This window comes from Pteronotus mesoamericanus, unplaced genomic scaffold, assembly GCF_021234165.1.
Source record: "Pteronotus mesoamericanus isolate MK-2021 breed Mesoamerican mustached bat unplaced genomic scaffold, CSHL_Meso_final contig_347, whole genome shotgun sequence".
In the NCBI taxonomy this organism is placed as follows: domain Eukaryota; kingdom Metazoa; phylum Chordata; class Mammalia; order Chiroptera; family Mormoopidae; genus Pteronotus; species Pteronotus mesoamericanus.
Window position 1 is genome coordinate 14,063,735 of NW_026555137.1, and position 22,184 is coordinate 14,085,918.

Consider the following 22,184-nt stretch of genomic DNA (forward strand, 5'->3'; position numbering starts at 1 on the left):
CCAGCCCCCCCCCCCCCCCGCTAATTCATAATTGAACTTCCTCCTTCCGGTGTCAACCCTCCTACAGTTCATTTTGCATAAAATATCTAAGCTTTATTTTCATTAAAAAAGAAAAACACTACAGTAGCTGCCTTGTGCCTGCCGAGCAGATTTTATGTCAAAGTTCTAATTTTGTCCTACTTTCCTTAGCCTTGTGTCCCACTACCAGTTGCGTTTGAGCACTGGCCACCTGTGCCTTCCCACAGAAATTACACTAATTCCTGCCCACTTTTCTCCCACAGACATATACACACATGGATCAGCTGGAGAAGTATTCTAAATGATATCTCCATATGTCTGCATTGCTCATACGTAACAGTTTCGTTCAGTGTTTTGTGCATGTGCCTTCCTATCTGAACTTAAATTCCCTATTTCATGGATCACATACCGTCACTGTGCACTAGAGCCAGCTAGTAGAGAGAAGAGGGAAAAAATGTACTGATTTTTTTAGATGGCTAATTTAAAAGCAAACAGCAAAATCTAACTTGCCAGATTCTGAAAATAATTGTGATATTGATTTTTATCTCACTATTAAAAATCCACTCCTTCCCCCTCACACACAAAATAACGTTTGAATGGAGCGTGTGTGTGATTTTTGTCCTGGAGGCAGAACCATGATTTATTAATAATCGCTAACACTGCAGTGGTCCTTACTTATCCAGACACGCTTCTAAGTACTTTGCACATGTTTAATCGTATAATTCTCAAAGCAACACCTAAAGGCAGTGTTATTTTCCTCATTTTATAGGTAAGGAAACTGAGGTGCAGCGATGTGAATTTTCTTACCCAGCTAGCAAATGATGTAGCTGGGATTTGAACCCAGAGAACTTGACTCTAGAGTCCAGCTCTTAACTCTAAGGAGTTAACTTTTCAGCAGCCATTACACTTATTCACACACACACACACACACACACACACACACACTCACTCCAAAGAAGATATACTTCACAGAGAACAAAGATTTAAACAAATACTCCAAAATTAAATTGGCATAAAAACTTGATCCCTCACACTTCATCATGATAAAATAAGTTTCAACCTGTGAAGCATCCAGTTTGTGAATGAAACTAAATTCTTAAATGATTATCAGCTTGTGTGGCCTCTCATTGAGTATCATTTCTGCCAGAAGACAAAAACTGTCTCCTAATCTTGGGATTATTTTTGAGTAAGAAGGAATTAAGTGATTTATAGCTTGTGTTAAATAGCTTAAAGCTTTCTGTCAGATTCAGCTGATTAAGAGCATTATCAGGGTATCACTTGCTTCCTTATATAAGACTATCCCATCGCAGTATGAGGATATTGTTCCATATTTATCATTTGTAGTTTTTTTAAATACAGGATGAGGGGAACAGTTTACTGACTGGAAATAATTTATTTATGCCAGCAGAAACTGTGGAATCAACTTGAAAATATATACTAAATGTTATTTCATTTCATCATTCTGAAATTAAGGTGTTTTCATAAAAAAAATCTTTCAAAATGTGAAATACAAATAATTAGTCTAATTATTTCTTCTCTAACTGCTCTCTTTTGGTAAAACAGAAAGGCATTTTCTTCTTGGTTACAAATTTTTAGAATGTAAAATCTCAGTACTTAATCATGACAGGTGAACATTCCAGAAAGGATACTCGAGTATCTACAACGTGGTTGTTTTGCTGTTCCTCTTTGAGGGTCCCCATGTATCCAGGATCTCTATAGACTTAACCAAATAGCTGAAAACCCTAGAAGCAAATACGTATGTCAGAGCAAGTTCTCCTGAAATTCTGTGAATATTTTGAGTTCTATAGAGAAAAATTAGTCCTCATTGTAGCTACAGGTATGCTTTTTTACCTGCTAACTTGGTTTAAAGATTTATTTGTGTTACAATGAAAGGCTTTAATGTTGCATACATTTTGCATAGGTGTGCACAACTGTGAGGAGATTTTTGGCTCTTTTATATTGATTTTTAATCTCATCAAATTAAAGTTGAAAACTTACCGGTTGTAACTCCTTTCAAGCAAAAATGGTTTAGCAGTCTTTGTTATTTTAGGTACTTGTATGTCGTAGGTTGGATGGATGTCTCACGTAGAATGAGCCTTTATAATTACAGTCTGCATCATCTTGAATTAGTATGATATTTTACTCAATTTACTACAGAATAATGAAGGGAACATTTTTCCTCAATTTATGTGTAGTACAATTTTCCCAAAAGGTCACATAATCATAAAATACTTTAAGAAGTAAAGGATATTAATAAAATACCCTAAGAAGTTAAGGATATTATCAGCGATTGCTCTGGTTTAGGTAAAGGTAATTAATTCTAACATAATCAGTTATTAAAAAGTTTTAAATACCTTGAATTTAGACTAATAACTATTGGTATAAATACAATATTAGTATAAAATATTAGGATAAATAAAGTTAGTATATTATTTAGTTTAATTCAGTATAAGCAAAATAGATTTTGGAAAGAAATGAATGTTAAATTTGTAAATTCCAGAATATATTCTACCTTTGTCCTAAGAGAGGAGAATTGTTTTATTTCTCTATATTTAGAAGACCCCTACTAATTCTTCTAGTAGGCCAACACTTCCCAAATTTAGTAGGCCCACCACATTTGACCTATTTTTCTTATCTTCAGAGAAATAATTCCTTTCCATAATGCATTTTCCAGATGACTGAACTTAACTTTTACAACCGATGATTTTTTTTTAAAGTTGAACCATTTTATGTATTTCTATGAAATGAATTACCCATATCGCTGCCTTTTCAAGCAGAGAAGGCTGGATATAATTACAATTTTTGCTTTATGACTCGGAATCATTATGAATGTGGAATGATGAAGATCCAACTATGATACGTTACAATGATATCCTTGGAAGACTTTGAAGGGCTGTATATACATAAGTGTTGTACACGGAGTGGTTCTAAACTAGTGCTTCTTTGAGCCATGTCTCTGCTCTTGATCATTTTAATCTTCTCCCTATAACTTGACTCTTACTTCTTTGTACTCTGTCTGACCCTGATCCTCCCTTCCCCATCCCTCCATGTTCCCCGCATGTAATCTGGCTAAACAGTATAAAGGCTCTCAGGAGGGCCTTCCTTTCTAGTAAAGTTCACAAATAGGAGAGAATGGGCGTTGTCATATCTGTCCTGGTTTTTTTTAGAGTTCAGTTTTTGGTTTTCTTTGTTTGTTTCCCTCATACTCAGCTGTGCTGGAGATTTGGGGGAGGGGAAGGGAGGAGCATCTATTTGTGTGCCTGCTTGTGCCAGGCTTTGTTCTGGGTAACTTACATGATCTCATTATATACTTATCTCACTAAATAGTTACAACAATCTTATGGCTAGATTTTATTTCCCCATTTTAAGGTGAGGAAAATAAAGACTAAGGCTGATAGAGACAGGACATACCCGAGCTGAAGCTTATCCCTGCTTTTCACTAAACCGGGCTGCCTGGTTATAACTATCGGGTCATACCATGCTGCCTTCCCGCTCTATTGTGCTACTTGACATTGTGAGGTAAATGATTCCTGGATAAACTAGGTGTTAACTTGTACAGTCTTAGGTTCCTAGTCCTTGGAGAAAAGGCATTTTGAAGTAGGACTAAGGGAATGATAACCTTAAAAAAGTGGTGTGCACTGTTGATCTCTGCTGTTACAATGTGCACACATGTTGAACGTGTGTTAGTATTAACTGGGAGCTTTTCATTCACAAAGGAGGAGAGTATTTCTTTGAATGCTGAGTGACAAGTGGATGGGAAATCATGTGTCCCTGGACGAGCTTTCTCTGGTTTTTGCTAAGTAACGCTGCCACATCAGTATATAGGGGTACCCAGGTGGTGCTAGTGGGAAACTGCCACCCCTCGTCCCTAGCATTTTCTGTTATCTGAAGGATGAGCAAAGCAGAATGCGTGAGTGAGTGAGTGAGTGAGTGAGTGACTATATATGTTCGTGGTGCAGTTTATAAACCAATTTAACTGTATGCAATTGATCGAGTACAGCACATTGTACGAAGTAAATCAGTCAATGTATGAAAAAGTAAAAAATAACATTTATTAATGTGTTTATTAATATATGGGGAGTGGTTAATTCATTTTATGGAAATTTTAAGTGACAGGATTGCAGAGTAAATACTCAAATCCAAGTGCACATTTTATTATTAAGAAAAAAATAAATTAACTTTCAAATAAAACTTTTAAATGTGACTCTAAGATTCTTGTATAACCTCTCTCAAAAAGCATGTAAAATATTTGCTTTGATAATGCAGAATTTTTCTTGATATAATTTTTCTTCATTTTCAGTGGTGAAAACCTAATTAGATTTTGAAAAGGATTATTTTTACATTGTTGTTTCTGTTAGATATTTTTATTTCCTGTGTAGATTTTTTTTGCCTTTTTTTTTTTTTTTTGAAATGAAGCTTGATGTCTTCCATACCCTACCCCAGGCCACACATTTGATTACAGAAATGTTGCTGCCCAATTCTCTGTGACCTAAAAGCAAAGCGCTGTAATTGCTTCGCATTCAGAGTACTTACTGCCAGGGAGTCATCGCAGCCCCGGAAGAAGCCCATCAAGATTCAATACCCAAAAAGATGTTTCAAAAGAACAAATACTTCACTTAATTAGAAAATGATTGGAAACAACTTGGTATCCCTGTATTGCTCTCTCTTCCTAATAAATGACCTGCAAATGGCTTTGCTATGAATTTATTTTTAAAAGGAACGCTTTTTGAGCTTTCGGGGAAATAGTTTGCACTTGAACTCACTCTTTACCATGTCGATAATAGACATGGTCACTTGCTTCCTGAAAAACAGAGCAGTTTAATCTTTTTTATGTATATATATATATATATTTTGCACTTGCACTTTTGAAAGCACATATTTAAAACATTTCAATCATTTTCATTTCTATACCTTTACATATTTTATGTATGTGTTTATTTTTATACCTTTATATTCATTTCTGGGGCAACAAAAGAGTAATGATAGTGTTCCAGAGTTGTTTTGCTTCTTCTGCCAACTCTTATTGCTGATCTGAGATTTATAGTTTAGCTTTTCTCCCAGGATTTTTGACACTTGTGCATATTCTGTTGTATAGAAATGTACACGAGTTTTCTTCTGCAATTAATGGCTGGCATCTGAATTTCTATTTTTATCTTATTTTCTTCACACTGCTGCTTGGATTGCAATGCTGCAAGCAAACCACATATTTTGTCTTTAACATCCTTTTATTCTTTATAAAATGTATCTTCTTGCAAGGATCACACATCAGTATATTATTTGGTTATTCTAAAAGTAATGTTTCTGAATGTAATGGTAAAAAATGGTAAGTGGAATCATTACTTCTAGAACATTGCTTACATTATTGACTTCACATTTGTTTCCTCGCTTGAATACTGTTCTCCTTTGGAGCTCTGCGTGTGTTCACAGATATTCAGTTCATTCTCCTTACTTGATAGGAAATTCATATTTTTTTCTGTCACTTGAGATCTATAATATACACATTGGACATGCATCTTCATCTACATTGAACATGCATCTCAATTATGTCTAGATCCAACTTGGAAAAAATACGGCCCCAGCCATTCCAGATCCATCTCTTAGCTGCTTTGCTCTCCTTTGCCGCTGCCGCTGCTTATCTTGCATCTCCTGTTGGTAACTGAGTGCCATGTTTACAATCAAAATGATTTCATCTCTGCGCCATTTGCCATTGTTTTTCATCTGACTTCTGTGATCTGACTTCTGGTTCTCTTGAAATACAAATGGCCATTGCTATACTCCTTCGAATGCTCGAAGCTCCCAAGTATTTTGAATTGTCTCTTATTTTTCTCATTAGGGTGCAATTTAGATGCCAAGCAAGTTGAGGAACAATCTGCAGCTGCAAATGAAGAAGTACTTTTTCCTTTCTGTAGGGAACCAAGTTATTTTGAAATCCCTACAAAAGAATTCCAGCAACCATCACAATTAACTGAAAGCACCATTCATGAAATCCCAACAAAAGACACAACGAGTTCCCATACAACAGGTGCAGGGCATGCTTCCTTTACCATTGAATTTGATGACAGTACCCCAGGGAAGGTAACTATTAGAGACCATGTGACAAAATTTACTTCTGAGCAGCGCCACAAGTCCAAGAAGTCTTCTCCTGGAACCCAAGACCTGCCCGGGATTCAGACTGGAATGATAGCACCAGAAAACAAAGTCGCTGACTGGCTAGCCCAGAACAACCCTCCGCAGATGATCTGGGAAAGGACAGAAGAGGATTCCAAAAGTATTAAAAGTGACGTCCCAGTGTACTTGAAAAGGTTGAAAGGTAAAGTGAATTGATCATTTCAGAACTCCTTATGTTATGATAAAGAAAATTCAGTCTTCACAGTTACCAAGCTACTTTTAGATAAGTAGTTACGAGGCAGAGAACTGCTTTTGCCAAGGTTTATGTTCCATTTTAAAGCTCAAAAGCAAGCTATACTGCCCATGTCCAGCTCACTCATTCAAAATAATCAGCTTCCATTTTCTTGCCGAAACCAGATTGGTTTTGTTAATTTAGATTTATGCCATTAAATATGTCTCTTTTTCCTGTGGAAATCTAGGTTTTATTCAGTTCACCAGTAGAATTCCCTAGAAGACAATTCTCATCGTTTTCTTGACTTAAGGAAAAGATATTCAATTTTATTCTTCTCTACTGCGATTCTTCCAGTAAATTATCAATATCTAAACTTTGAAAGAAATTTTAAGCCATTTGACAATGGGTCAAAAGTTCTTTGATAATATAGCCACACTGTTGACAGGGTGTTTCAAAATAGTCTCAGTGGTTACTCATGAAACAAAAAAATTGGGTGTAGAGGTAACTTTCTGGGCATTAATTGAATTAAATTTTTTTCAATAGACTTTTATGAAAATCACAATTTATTTGTGTAATACTTTACATATATGCTTTACTAGTATAACACATAGCCAAAAATTGCAAAGTGTTTGTATCTGCATATCGAGGTATTAGCTAATCAATTTTTTCCAATGGTTTCACTAATTAAATTTACTTTAGAATTGCTGAATACAGTTTTGTGTTACTCTGTATTTTATTTAACAAGCTGTCTATAAGGGAAATGGTGGCATGTTAACCTGATTATTCTGTTACTACACAAGGAGTTAATGAGCATTTAAAACAATGCTCATTGTGGTCAGAGACAATATATTACGTACCTCGTATTCCTAACAAGTCACCTGAGACTTGACTATGTGATAGGTACCTAGAGATTAGAATAAACAATCAATGACAAGACTGGCTCTTGCTTAACTCGTGCTTCCTGCCCTGGGAATCTGATCAAGGAATGAAGCAATACCTATTTCTGATTTGCTTCGAAGGTATTTCAGGATAGTGAGATGAGGAGATTTTACCTACATCTTTGTTGAGGCCTCTTGCTCTATCTGATTATATTCATAAGCAATTACCTAGTGTATGTGCTTTGACACGTGATTGTTATCTTTCACTTCTACTAGATCATATTAAATAGAGAGTTGAGACCAATATATGTAGGCGTAGGTTAAAGCTCACAAACAGAAGCTACCCATTTGTAAACCGGCCAGTTTTATGAATTGGATAAATAATACTGATATTCTAGCATAATGTACAAGGTAGCATAAACCTTCAAAATTTAGAACTAACGTCGTCTTTTTAAAACCATTCTTAATACATGTATAAAAAGTGAACTAAAAGATCCTTTTTGAAAGCGACCATTTAAAAATATCCTTTTAGTGTAACTGTTTTTCAGCCATTAGCACTATTTTCTATATTCGCCGTTGTTTTTAAGCCGTCATTCTGTGGCGTGCTCTGTTCCTGAACAAGCCTGATCCCAGACAGCGGCATTAACACTCACGTTCACACTCCGTCTCTACTTGGATGATTGCGCGGGGTCCGGCAGAAGTAACGCCTGCTTGAGTGTGGTTCGTGGGGCACGTGAATGTCTCACACGAGATAGACAGCAACTTGTACATTTCACTTAAAATGTCCTATGGTGTGCTTGAATGTGACAGTGTAATGTTACAGAATCACATGCTTATGATCTTATAATAAAAGATTTTGTAATAAAAAAGGGGCGTTATTTGTGCCGGACCCTATGTATTTGAAAACCTTATCAGAAATTGTGCAAATTACTATCATTCCTCCAAGATGATTTAGAGGTAGATATATATTCTATGTTGCCATTGCTTAGAGCCCCGCTTTTGAATATGCCTTCATACCATTTTATAAACCACCTAAAAAAATATCTTTGTGGACATAACTCAGTTGGTCCAAGATATATTCATTGTATTGCTCCAGATATATTTACAAGTGACATTTGATTCCCCCCCCCCCACCAGAAACTTGCAAGTAGGCTAGACAAAACAAAACAAAAAAAAACTTTGCTCCTGCAAGAGTATAGTGCACGTGCTTTGGGAGAGTGAAGACTCTCCCAAAAGCCCATCCACTTCTACCCTTAAGGAGAGTTGCAACTTCTTTTGGCCACAGCTACCGACTTGGCCCAGCTAGCCTGCCTTAAAGGACACTTAATGAACTGCGGCTTATTTAGGCGTGGTTAGGGACAGACAAAACAGAGAGGAGGAAACTCGGTCGGGAGAGGTTCCTAGGGATTTTTTTGTTGTTGAGTGAAAACAGAAATTGCAACTCTAATCAGATGTCTCACCATGTGTGACACTGAGGAATACAAGAAGAAATAATAAATTTTCCAAAAAAGAAAATGGCTACTCTCCACATTAAAATAGAATTTTTAAACTATGACTTCAAGGGAAGATACTGAAAGGGCTTGATGCCACTTAAGTGCCAAGTTTTAAATGTTCGTACCAGAACTAAATTCTGTAGAAATGGCGTTTCCATGTTGTGTGTCTGTGATACGCGTTATTTGCGCTTCCTATGCAGGAAATACTGGAGTTTAGTTATAGCGAGCTCTTACAAACTGCCTTTCATTTCAATATACCCACCGTAACAATGACATAGGTGGTAAAAGGTCATGTTTTTAATGAGTTTTGTATTCGAACTAGTGATTTTGTTTATTTTTGCATTCCATGTGCAAGTCCTAATTCTTGCCTTAATTACTTGAGGCAAGGAGTCTATTAATTAAACAAATGTTTTTTTTCTTTCCAGATTGCATTTTGAATAGTTCCTAATTGAAAGGAAGTCTCCGATTTGTTGTCGTAGCTGAGGTTTATCCTATTACTCACCATCGATGTGCAGGGAGTGCTCCCCTAAACCCTTCATTTTGGTCCCCACTCCCTTTGGGTTCCTTGTCCACTTTCCAGAACTTTGCCCTCTTTTACGCGCTTCACCTTTCTCTCTACCGAGGCTTCTCACTCCCTTTATGTATCACATTTTTATAGCTAGCCCTCTTGTATTAAATCATTAGCACCAATCGATAATCTCTCAATTTATTGGAACGAGCCCATGAGTGTTAAAACTCAACTGTTTCCTAGGACATATATGTTTTGTCCCTCCTAGCCTGTATGTCTTTTATTCTGATCATTGTCTTTGATGCCACATTATTCAGCAAGTAATCATATTTAAATCTGTAGCCCAGGAACATGTCAAAATCAGATTGAGTCCTGGAAGGACTGGAGTGCACCTGGCTGACTCGATCCATTCGTAACTTTCTTCTAAAGAAGCCTGCATTTTAGCCTTCATTTGTGATTTGGCTTTAAACATGCAGAGAGTAACTCTTGACTTTCTATTAATTTTATGCTATCATAATATAATAATTATTTAACTATTCTAATGTTCTTATTGTTTATGTTTATGTAATGAGAAGTCTCAATTGGTGAAAAATCAAGTAATTTTCATAGGTTTTACATTTAATTCCTATGAAGGATAGCAAAACTCTGTTAGAAAGCTGATGTTTCAGAATTCAAATATTCTAACTTGACTCTGTTTGCTTTATAGTGAAGACAAGTAGATTTTTCTATGGTTTTGTCTAACACCAAACCCAGTAGATGCTTAGATCTATATAGGATTTTATAGATGGACCTTTTAGCATGCTTTCTTTAACTCTTCGAAGTCCCACCAGAGTTTAGAGCCCAAATGCAACTTTTCAAAGCTTCTCATAGCTAGAAAGACATCTGTAAACAATTGTGTAGCAATTGGCAGAAACTCAAAGGATGCTATACTTATGGATGTAGTGTAGATCATCCAAAGTAAGACGGATCGCATTTTTATGGCGTTTGTATTCTCTTTTCCTGTGTAATGATTCCTGTGACATTGCCCCTTCCTATCGTTTCCTCTCTAATGCTAGACACACATTTCTCATCGCTTAGATAAGATATAAGTTTTGAAGGTAGGGTTAATGTTTAGTAATGTTGCAAATACAGACTATCATGGATGATAGAGCATTACTGACCCGTGAAGGCACTGATGCATCGTTATAAAGTTAAAATTTGGAGAAAGAAAGGCAGTCCTATTCAGTTGTTCATAAAGGAGCTCATTGTTGGTTGATACAATCTGAATGTAAGCATTGCCGTTCAGGGAAGTTTGCAGAGCCTGTTACTGAGGAGAACATATGACTTTGGATTGAAAAGGAGACGGGGCAAAACAAATGACACTTTTGTGTATGCTTCTCATTTTCTACATGGGAGTTTTTCCTCCTCCATCATGCGGTTTCTTTTTTGTGCCCAGGAAATAAACATGACGACGGTACACAGAGCGATTCCGAAAACGCAGGGGCCCACAGGCGCTGCAGCAAGCGCGCGACTCTTGAGGAACACTTCCGGCGCCACCACTCGGAGCAGAAAAAGCTGCAGAAGGCCCAGGCTCCCGACAAGCAGCAAGACCAAGCTGTTGTAAGTCAAACTGCTTTTATGATTGCATTCTTTGATGAAGACAATCCCAGAAAAAGGAGGTCCTATTCCTTTACTCAGAGTGCGGGAATCTTATGTGAGGACACTACTTATTCAGCACCACATACAAAACTTGAAAAACCCAAATCTCCAACAGCAGACGCCAAAGTGGTTTCTTTGTCTTTACAGACTAGCTCTGCGCATCACAGAGGGGGGCATGGTGTTCCACATGGGAAATTGTTAAAACAGAAATCAGAGGAGCCAGCGGTGTCCATTCCCTTCCTACAAACTGCATTGTTAAGAAGTTCAGGGAGTCTCGGGCACAGACCCAGCCAGGAGATGGATAAAATGTTAAAAAATCAAGCCACTTCTGCTACTTCTGAAAAGGATAATGATGATGACCAAAGTGACAAGGGTACTTATACCATTGAGTTAGAGAATCCCAACAGTGAGGAAGTGGAAGCAAGAAAAATGATTGACAAGGTAAATAACTGAAATTCGGGGGTGTTAGTTTTCGTGGGGTGTGTTTGTTGGAAATTGTCGGCGAGTCAGCATGAGAGGCTCTCATGCAGTCAGCGGTGTTGGAACTTTAGGATTTGTTAGGAAACTGTGAGATTGTTAAAAAAAAAACAGAATGCCTTCTGATTTTCTTCTGCTTGTGTTCTGAGTTTGCCTGTGTTTCACAGGTAAAGTGCTGTACATTTAAACTGTCAGGACCTATTAATGTGTCAATTTAAGATAGGATTTTAAAATAGTATACTTTGTCTGGCCGCTCTCACTTTGCGTTTATTTAAAAACTAAAAAACAAACCAAAAAAGCCCCCAGATTGCTATGACTCTGTTAACATTGATATAAACATAAATGCTAGCTGATAAGAGTTAATTACAGGTTTCCTGCCTACTATTTCATGTTGGAAGCAGATGAAAGTACATATATTTTAATCAATTTTATTTAATCAGTTTGGTTATGATACTTTGAGTTTAGCGAGTATATGCCCAGGCACGATTATCATTTACCTTTCACATTTGTTCTGTTATTGGTTAATATGTGTAATAATTGTTGTATGGGTTAAAAAGTAGGTTTTCTCAGTTTTGCTCATGGTAATGGAAAGTTGACTTTCCAATCAGCTGTTTACTTTATTCCCTGGAAAATAGCAACCTAAGTTTGGCTAAACCGTAATCTCTTGTTTAAGTTCTTGTTATTCAGCACGGGAGCAGCATTAGCATCACTTGAGAGCGCGTCAGAAATACAGACTCTCAGGTCTCTGTTCACACACTCACTCAGAACCTGTGACCTGTATGCACATTAACATGAGGTGCACTAGTTTAAATGGCGAGTTTACTGAGTGGGCTTTCAGGGAGTAGACAGGATAACCCTTTGGGATACAGGCAGCTTATTAGCACTTACGTTTACTTTTAATTTCATGGTTTATATTTCCGTTTTGGAGTACGTTCTATATTTATATTGAAACAGGGACACAGTTTCTAAACATGCATTTATAGAGCACATGCTGCATGTTTTTTACTGTTTAGATGTGCAGCTCCAAACTTTGGGGACCCATTAGTCTGGGAAATAGAGGTTATGTGAACGATATTATGATAGCTGTTAATAACAGAGATGTAGCAAGTAAGAAACAGATTAACCAAGTGAGTTTTATGATTGTATTAAAGGAAGTCTAAAGATGCGGTCTGAGCATAGAAAATAACCCTTGGGGATTTTGAATTATTTTCATCTTTGGGAATTGATAATGACATTTCTTTCCAATTATTTTAAAGTTCATAATTTTTCCTCTATGGAGAACAAGTAGATTCCTATTTAAAATACTGTCAAATGGAAAATAAAGGAATGGGTTTTGGAAAAAAAGAGAATGGTAAGACATTTTAAATTCAGATTAATATTTTATGCCTATGATTGGTTTATGGATGTATTATTTATAGTGATCAGTATTTTCTCTAAAAAAAGATACTTCAGCGAGGGATTATATTACAGTACTTTAGAACATGAACACTTGCAGTTGGACAGACCTGGGTGGGATTAAATATAAACTCTGTGTGTACGAGATGTATGCCCTTGAGTAAATGAACCTCTTTAAGCCTCTGTTTCTTTTTTGCTCTAAAATGGACAAACTTTCACTAGGTTTTAAAAAGAACAATAAAACATATAATGCTTTTCACAATGCCTATCTTATAAGAGGTCTATGAATGTTATCACTCTTACTAGAAGTTTCCACATATGAATCTTTACCCAAGGCACTGATAAATCCTGGAAAGTTCTTTCAGCGCTCAGAGGGTCAGGTCTGAACCCCAAGGGGAAGTTCCAGTGCAAGGGAACAGTCTGGCCAGAATGGCAGAGAGTCCAGAGAGAAGTCGCTGTGGCAGCTGAGACTCTTTCAGAAACTACTAGAAGGAGGGTGTCCACCAAACCTGGTTGTCCACTTGCTTTCTCTGACTATCCAAAGCATCTTCTTTTTCCTTCTCAAAAAAAGTCTCAGTTTCGATGGCAAATTATGTGGTCACACTATGGATGGAGAATACTAAGATTTTAAAGCGGGATTTATTTAAGGGAGGAATGGTGCTATGTGACTGAGCGGGTAATTCATAGTCATTCTTAGACTGTATAAACCAGAAAACAAAGCTGAGGCCATCACAGCAGGGACAAAGAAGAGCCACTGCATTAGCTTGTGAATACCAAAGAAAAAGCTGAGACTCCTGTAGCTGTAGTTAAAGCCAGAGGCCAATTCAGGCCAACTGAAGTCAGGCTCTGGGGAAATGAAAGCAGGGAAGCAGGAATCAAATGTCTGAGGAAGATGAGGTAACCTCTGGGTGTGGAGAAAACAAATGGAGGAATAGCCAGAATCGAGGCATAAGAAGAACTTGGGAAGGAGTAAACACAGGCGTCATACCCAACGGCTGGGTGAGCTCTGCCATCCGTTTCCTTTCAGCATTTGAACTTGGAGTATGTGGTATGGACGTTGGGGCCCTCACCCCTGTCCCTCTGAATTTAATTGCTGTTTGGTCCTGAAAACTTCTATGAAGCCTCCTTCCTTTTTCTCTCCATCATGTGAGAGCTGGATAAATAAATTTCATTGACTGATTTATTTAGCAATCTTTATTCAACATCAACTATGTGCCAGGCTTTGTATTAGGAGAGATTTAAATTGAAAAGACAGAGTTCTTCCCATCAAGAAGCGAGCATATAGAGAGATGGAACTGCTCAGGTAAAAGCATGAATTAAAAATAGTATGATGAGTGCTCTGACAGACGTGAGCTGGTGGAGGAAGAGTACCAATAGCTTCCAAGAGGGAGCCTCAGGTTCAATATCCCTTCCTCCTAAAGAGAAGTCTTTGGCTGTGCAGTTAAAGACACCTCCCTAGTTACTGTCAAATCAGCCTCTTTTGTTGTAATCATAAGCTTTATTGCTACTGAAGAGTTTCCTATTTATTTATTCACCTCCCCGGTCCCTCACCTCTCCCCCACCTCACACACACACACACATGCACTCACGCACACATACATGCACACACGTGAATATAAACTCCATGACCACAGGAACTCTCAGACTGCTAGTGCCTGGCATTTTATATATTCTCAATAAAAATGGAATTTAATTGCCAGCTGAGCTCATTTTGAAACAGGTGGAATGATTCCCATAACAGGCGTGACTGAGAACAGTTTTCCATATGTTTCAATGTGTCTAAAAGCTTGGGAGGCCAGAGGACTTGTTCCGAGGACCACTGTTACGTTTAGAGAGATGCGATTGGACTAGATTTTAGAGACTCTCGCACATTATAATAAGGACTCTAGATTTTTTTAATGCCGAAGGCAGTGGGGGAGTCATTGAAAACTTTTAGTAGGGCAGTGACAACCTAATCACTGTCAGAAGTGTGAAGAATGAACTGAAAGTGGGAACGGCTAGAAGCAGAGAAGGCAATTAAAAAGCTGCTGACTTGTCCAACAGTCAGTTGAATATAAATGTCTGGATCCTAGGCAAGAGGTTTGGGCCGAAATACTAATTTGGGAATTATTATAGAGTAGCTGAAGGCAAAATAATAGATGCGTTCACCTAGAAAGAATGTATAGTGGGAGAGGAGAGACAGAACGAAATTCATAGCAACACCAACACTGGTGGTCAAAGGAATGAGTGGAAACAAAAAGAGTCTGAAAAAGATCAAACAGGACTAAAAGAAATAGCATCTTGGAACCCAAAACAGAATAAAGAACAAATGAGAAAGCAAGAGTATCACATAATACACGTTAACGATGTCAACTATGGTAAACACTGAATGCCTTAGTTTTGCCCCAAAACACATTGTATTCTTGGGCCTGAAAATGATAAACAGGATATATAAGCACCTTAACTTGGAAGAAATTGCATACAGTTTAAAAAGGATCTCTTTAAAGAGAGGACCAAGCAGAAATGTCACTTCTTTGTTTTTCTGTGCGAGTTGTAGTTAAATGATAGTGAGAGATCCCTTCCCCAAACCCCAAGTTATGAGATTACAGGATTTTGGTTTATATTTTTGTGCTGTGTGTTTGTCAGTAGGTAAGCTTATTTGATGCGTTGGATCCAAATTTTACTTCTTACAGTATTAATACAAATGCCTGTTATTTATAAAGATCTCTTAAGTTTGCACATCTAAGCTCGCGTGGAGAAAGTGCTGGTGACTGCCTGGGTCACAGGTAATTACCCCCGCGGTAGCCGTGATTCCCCCAGCCCTCCCTGCCTGCACATCCCTGTTAAATCTAGAGAACCCAGCGTAGCGTCCATAGTGTCAGTTTCTTCTTCCTGCCCCTCCATCAAAACAGGCTCTGCTGGGGAACAGGAGAATGTTGTCGGAGCGACTTCCTAGCCTTCCAGGCTAAATGACAGACGCTTACAGTGAGCACTGGAAATTAAATACTAAATAAACAAGAAAAAAATTGGTCATGGTAGAGGGTCTGAGGCTCTATCTGTTGAGCAGGGGTGGGGAGTATTTCTCCTTTCCATAAATTCACACCCTAGAGCCATTCTACCAGATACTCTTCCTGGACTGAGCCTTGATTCCTAGCATCTTCTCTTGCCACGCGCGGCCTTGTTATAACTCTCAGGGCTGGTTCTGTACACAACAGCTGGTAGGGAAGAACCCTGGGCCAGGCGAACCATAACAAGACTAGCAACACAGAATAAAGAACATCTACAGCATTGAGCCAAGTGGCCCAAAGAAAGTCAAAGCTGAGAACCTGGATCCGGATGTAAGGAGTTTGGGACAGAGTTGGTCCAAACGCTGAAGTTTACAGCAAGATTTTAGATCAGATCCAAGTCCGAGCCAGGGGAACAATGATAAACCAGAGTCAGAATCTAGGAGGACAGTGCCAGATGGCACCCGAGGCGACCCTCACAGTCCGTTCAGACCAAACCAGACTTGTGTGGGACCGAAGGAGTCGAGGATCAAGTAAGAGCCATGACTGGTAAGAGGGGACCTTGATAACAGGCAGCCTTGCATTTGGCCTTAATATTTTTTTCTACTTCCGGCAGTCCGGAAGTAATCTGAGTGAATGGGCCAAAGCAAATAGCGGTTCTGAAAAGGTAAATTCTGGCAGCTTGATTTTTCCTTCTCTTATACTAACCTTTTTGCTTGTCCCTTATTCACTGGGCAATGCAAAAAAATTTTTTATCAGAAGTTACTTTTGGTTACTCTGATTGATGCTCCTCTCCCCTACTTAGTACCCCGACATCCTCCTCGTTGGGTATAGGAAATCCTTTCCTGCCGTATTAATTCCCAAAGCCTCACAAGGGAACCCTCGCCGTTTCTCAGCCGGAAGCTCACTGTTGAATAGGCTTGCCCCATTTCCCTTTGCTGTATTACTGTGCGAAGTCTTTAGTTTCCTGCTTAAGAGGCTTTTCACATACTCTGCCCTCAGTCTCGTCCAGCTGGCTCTTCCTTGCGTTTCGCATGCCTGGCTCCCTCTCTCGATTACGTTCGTAGGCTTCCTCTGACCACCTATTTAAAGTAGCCCCAGCATTCACCTTTGGTGTTTCCATCAGATTCCCTGTTTTATTTTCTTTCTGGAACTCACCACTAGCTAGTTTATTTTGTCTTCACTTTCTAGAAATATCCTGTCTTGACCACTGCTCTATTTTATTTTGTATGTAGAACAAACAGTACCTGGCATGTAGTAGATGCTCAGTATCTTTTTTTCTTTTTTTGACACTCCGCATCTTTTGAATGACTGAATGAGGAGAAGAATTGGATATGCTTTCTCATTTTTGTCAATATATACCTGTGGTTAGCTTTATATTAGTGAATTTATTTTGAGGAATTTATAGATTGATCAAATCCAACCAAACCTCCACAAACAGGTTCTCCTATATTTTTATGCGCCAACACCAGTTCCTATCTTGATCCTAAAGCAAGTTGTTAAAATGTATAGCTTAAAACCTTGCATAAACTTAGCTTCTGATAGTACGAGAGGTGTGAAGGAGTATAGGTTGTGTCGGAAGAAATGCGGGAGTGTCAGGAGAACCGCTTTGGTTAGTGAAAGAGTAGAGATACCAGTGAATTTCTAGCAATGCCTCACGGATGACTTAGCACTTAAAAATCTTCTTGGTGAGGGAAGGGTAAGACGGTCATAGATGAGTTGCCAGATTTAGGGGTGAAAGGGCCACGTGACGGGAGATGAGCCATGAGGAGGGGCGAATTTGGACATTTTAACTCCAGAAACATTAGAGTAGACTTGAGTATAATGGGAAGATACGGAAGAAGGGTCTAAAGAAAAGCAACGCTGAACAGCGATGGGACCGGAAGAGACTGGATGTAACCGGCCTAAGGAGCGGGTGGGCTCAGGACGCAGGGAGAGGGCAAACCTTTGGATGCAGGTAAAAAGGAAAAGTAAAGGCAGATGGTGCCTTTTTTAAAAAAAAAAAAAATGGAGGTAAAATTCATATAACATTCACCCTTTTAGCCATTTAAGTCTATAATTCAGTGACTTTTCATACATTCACAAAGGTGTGCAATCATCAGCAGTATCTAATTCCAGGACATTTTTAATCCCCCAAAAAGAAACCTCACACCCGTTCAGCAGTCGCCTCCCACGTCTCTCTCCCTCAGCCCCTGGCAATGCCTGATCTACTTTCCGCGTCGAAGGGTTTGCTTATTCTGGACATTTCATAGAAAGAGACTCATTCAATATGGGGCCTTTTGTGACTGGCTACTTGCGCTCAACATATTTTCAAGGTTTTATCCATGATGTAGCATGTATAAGTACTGCATGTGTTTTATGACTGAATAATGATCATTGTGTGGATTCATTTATTCACTCGTCCATTGATTACCATTGGTGTTGTTTCCACCTTCTAACTATTGTGAGGAACATTCTTCTATGAACATTTGTGTACCGTGATAAATTATAAAATGTCTCTCCTGCCTTCATTCTGAGCTTTTGTTCTTCTAACAATTTTGTCTAAATTTTAAACTGAAAAGTTGATTATACACGTTATACAAATCCTGTGTAAAGCATTCAGAACCACTTATTCCACTGAATTTTTAAGGATTTTAAATGAAGTTAGAATTGCATGGGAGATTGCAAATTTAAAAACATTCTTCCCTATTAAATCATCCTGATTTTGTTTCCTGCTGTTAGTGGCTAGAATTTTGCATAGTTTTTAAAGTAATTATGTGTCGATTGATTTATAGAGGCCATGGGAGCCTCTGCTATGGGTCTGACGTGGTAGAGATCATATTTAGGGACCAGTCTTCCCCCCTCTACCCCTCTGCACACTGATCTCTACCGCTTGCCTCAGTAAGCATGCCTCCCTATTTGATGTTATCCAGTGTAGTCTGAACTCCCTTTACAAGCATTCAGGAGGTGTGAAGCTTACCCCACGCCCCCTGGGGAAAGTCGACCCAGTGTTTTTCAGTTGGATATACCACTGTTCTCTCCTCTCCAACCCTCCAGTTTCAGAATTAGAAACTGGGGGCATTTTCTGAACAGTCTGAGCTTTTAAATAATAATGACTATGCTGATGATATGCCAGTGAAAAAATCAGAGTCACACGTTTCATGGGCTTGGTTTGTTTTATACATACTCATTCTTTATCATCTGAAGAATATTTAGGTTTTTTAAGTTTAAAATCTAAAAATATAGTCTGGTTCTTATAGAAATTTTGTTTTGACGACAGAGCACCTCTGTATGGGTCAGGTGACTCTCTCTCTCTCTCCCTCTCTCTCTCTCTCTCTCTCTCTCTCCAAGCTTCTATATTAGACCTAAGCTCCTTGAGAGCAAGGACTGTCATAAACAGTCATCTCTTGATATCCGCAGCCTGGTTCCAGGACCCTTTGCAGTTACCAAATCGAAGGATGCTCAAGTCCCTTATATAAATTGCATAGTATTTGCATATAACCTATACCCATCCTCCCATATACTTTAAATTATTTCTAGATTACTCATAGTACCGAATATAATGTAAATACTATGTAGTATAGTTGTTATACTATATTGCTTAATGACAAGAAAAAAATGTCCATACCTGTCCAGCATAGACACAGTTACCATATGCCCGACTATATAATACAGGTCAGCAATGTAACCTTTTACCAAGGAAAAAAAAAATTCAATTTTTGGTTGGTCGAATTCATGGATATAGAACCCACAGATACTGTGGCCTACAGATAAGTCCCCAGCTGAAGGAAAACCCCAGACATTGTAACCCATAGCAAGTCGGGGATTTGATAGCAGTCAGAGCGGAGAAGAGGAGAGAGTCATGGCTCTGTGTGAACCCTGCACTGGAAATACCTCTGAGCCATCTAGGAGGAGAGGTGACAGGCAGGTGAACAGTTGTCTGTAGCTGGAAACTGAAAGGAAGCCCGTGGGTGTGGGTGAAATCACCTGGGTACAAATTCTAGGAGGAAAAGAGAAGAGAAAATGTGGCAAACTTGGCCCCTGCTTTGAGCAACTCGCAGGTTCTGTTTAACTATTAGATCGTATGGCAGACTATATGTACTTTTTAAAATGTGAAAAGTATACCTTCAGACTATGTAGACAGTATAAGAAGTTTTTTATATCCTCTTTGTTTTCACATGAAAGTTGTCACAAGTGGATGTTTTTGTACCTAAACACAAAAATGATGATACAGATTTCAAGCTGAGCTAGTCATTGCTCTCATTAATTTTTCAAAGCACTATCAAAAATACAGGAATGAATTCTGAAGGCTTCTTTCTCCATGTAGTGGTACTTTAGGCTCCATCACTTGTCTGGAAAATAAACAAATGTTACTGCTCTGGCAGATACATGTATAGTTATCTCTGATGCTTTAAAGGAAATCTGTAGGACATCTCCTGAGTACCCTCTCCATACAACTTCAGCTCCCCTTCCGAAAGCATTACTACTTGTGTTTATGCCTTTTGTTATCCTTTCAAAATAACGGCAGAAGTGATTTAGAGAGACTTACTATATTTTATTAGAAACTGCTGGTGCTTTCATGTTTGAGAAAGTCAAGGTTTGGAAGTCCCTGTAAGTATGATTAGAATTAAGTATCAGCAAATCAGAAAATCACTGCAGGTAACTTGTAAATTAACATGTCAAAGAGATACAACATGCAAGTAGTCATTACATGCGGTTATTTTTATCTTCTACTGCCAAACTTGAATTAGATTTTCTTCCTAGTAGTTATTATAAAAATAAGGAGATAAATCAGTCAATGTGGAGTTTAATGACTTGCGTTAGAAAACTTTTGAATTTTAAGATGGTTACTAATAACTTGAGCAGCTCTAATTTGCCTTTTGTTCAAGTGGGGCTCAAGGCAGAGCCCATAGCAAAGTATACCTGGTGTTTTTACTGCTTGTAGTTGTTAAACTTACTCAGTCTAATGTTTAGCAAAAGGAAGCAGGCTTGTCCCTTCTTTATATTGTGCTTCTATGTGTCATCAAAATTCCTATTTGCTTTAAATTTAATTATATACAATTTGCTCTTAAATTTGTATATTCCTGAGTGGTTTAAGAGACGATTAAATATTAAGTAATAAGGCCATCTAGTGGCAAAATTCCCAGGTCTGTTGTTTGCCTTACTAAATGTGGAATTCAGAATTTATCAGATAGAAGTATGATCATTACAAACTTTTCTAGAAAATAGCTTAAACACAGGTATTTTCTCCTTTTATACAAAATGAAGTCTCTTTGGTTATGTTCTAAAACTCCGTTTTACAAAGTGCTAATTCAAACACAATATTTTTCTCGATTGTAATAATTAGAGTCACAACTAATACCTGTAACTCATAAGCATTGACAGCAAAGTAGAGACTACGGAATGTTCATGTTTATGTAGTTAACCTTTCTTCAGCCTTTTATATAGCAAAATCAGGGCGTGTTATGAACCAGGAAATGAGTAAGACTCAGGTCCTGCCCTTAAACGCACATGATTGTTGGTCTCTGTATTTAGAATATTTCCAAAGTGTCCACCATACACATCTGCTTATTCAAAGTACCAACCTGTGTGAGACCAGAAACCTGCACTTCAAATGAAGGCTTTGAGTTATTTTCAGGTGAACATAGTTTGAGAATTATCCTGTACCCAATATAAAGTTCATACAATGAAATCTGTTATATGTGAACTTAATATATACGTATAAATTTAACTCGTATATGTAAATGTTAAACATTCGTTAGGGAAGGAACACATAAAATCCTTCATGCATTTATAGTTTCCCAACGTGCTTCTCAAAAATAATAGAACAAAGACAAACTGAAAACAAGCTCAAGTGGTACACTTTTTTACTCTGCATTATTTCAGTGTTTAACATGACTGACATCTTTTAACAAATGAAATATAATGTCCTGAATATTTCTTATTACCAAACAGTGCATTTGCCAACTATTAACAAAGGACAGTTACATTTCCATGAGCTGCCACTGTCCTGTTTTCCTCTCCATTTGGAGGGTCCCTTGTCATTAAACAGGTTTTCTCTCCTTATTGAAATCAATTTAGAATATTTTTATTTGCCACTGAAATTACCGATAACACTCACATGTTAATCTGACTTTTCCCTTGTAAAATGATTTCTCCTCCTAGGTGTTCGGAGTAGATGACAATCAGGATTATAATAGGCCTATTATCAATGAAAAACATAAAGATCTGATAAAAGACTGGGCCCTCAGTTCTGCCGCAGTAGTAATGGAGGAACGAAAGCCACTGAGCGCGCCTGGCCTCCGCAACTCCGAGGTATCCGTCTCCCCTCGTGCTTAACTCTGCGCACGCGCGGATGTACATGTCTGTCATTTGTAATTACGTTCTTGGAAATTATTGATCTGTCCCCTTGTAAAGTACTTCTGCTCTGAAAACCAAATTCTCAGTAATTATTTGTTTCTCATGAAAGCCTAG

At 38.1% G+C, this 22,184-nt stretch overlaps 1 protein-coding gene across 8 annotated transcripts in view; it reads left to right on the forward strand.

The window, feature by feature from the left end:
- The window catches only part of CEP170 (centrosomal protein 170), a 99,160-nt gene that overhangs the window by 45,281 nt on the left and 31,695 nt on the right, over positions 1 to 22,184 (forward strand). For 4 of the 8 annotated variants that reach the window (XM_054576697.1, XM_054576698.1, XM_054576695.1 and 1 more), the window contains exons 8-11: positions 5,852 to 6,328; positions 10,673 to 10,836; positions 11,023 to 11,316; positions 21,876 to 22,025. In XM_054576697.1, coding sequence (XP_054432672.1) covers positions 5,852 to 6,328; positions 10,673 to 10,836; positions 11,023 to 11,316; positions 21,876 to 22,025 — 1,085 coding nt within the window. Of the gene's footprint in view, positions 1 to 5,851; positions 6,329 to 10,672; positions 11,317 to 21,875; positions 22,026 to 22,184 lie in introns of all 8 variants that reach the window. The other 4 variants (XM_054576700.1, XM_054576701.1, XM_054576699.1 and 1 more) reach the window with 2 other exon arrangements.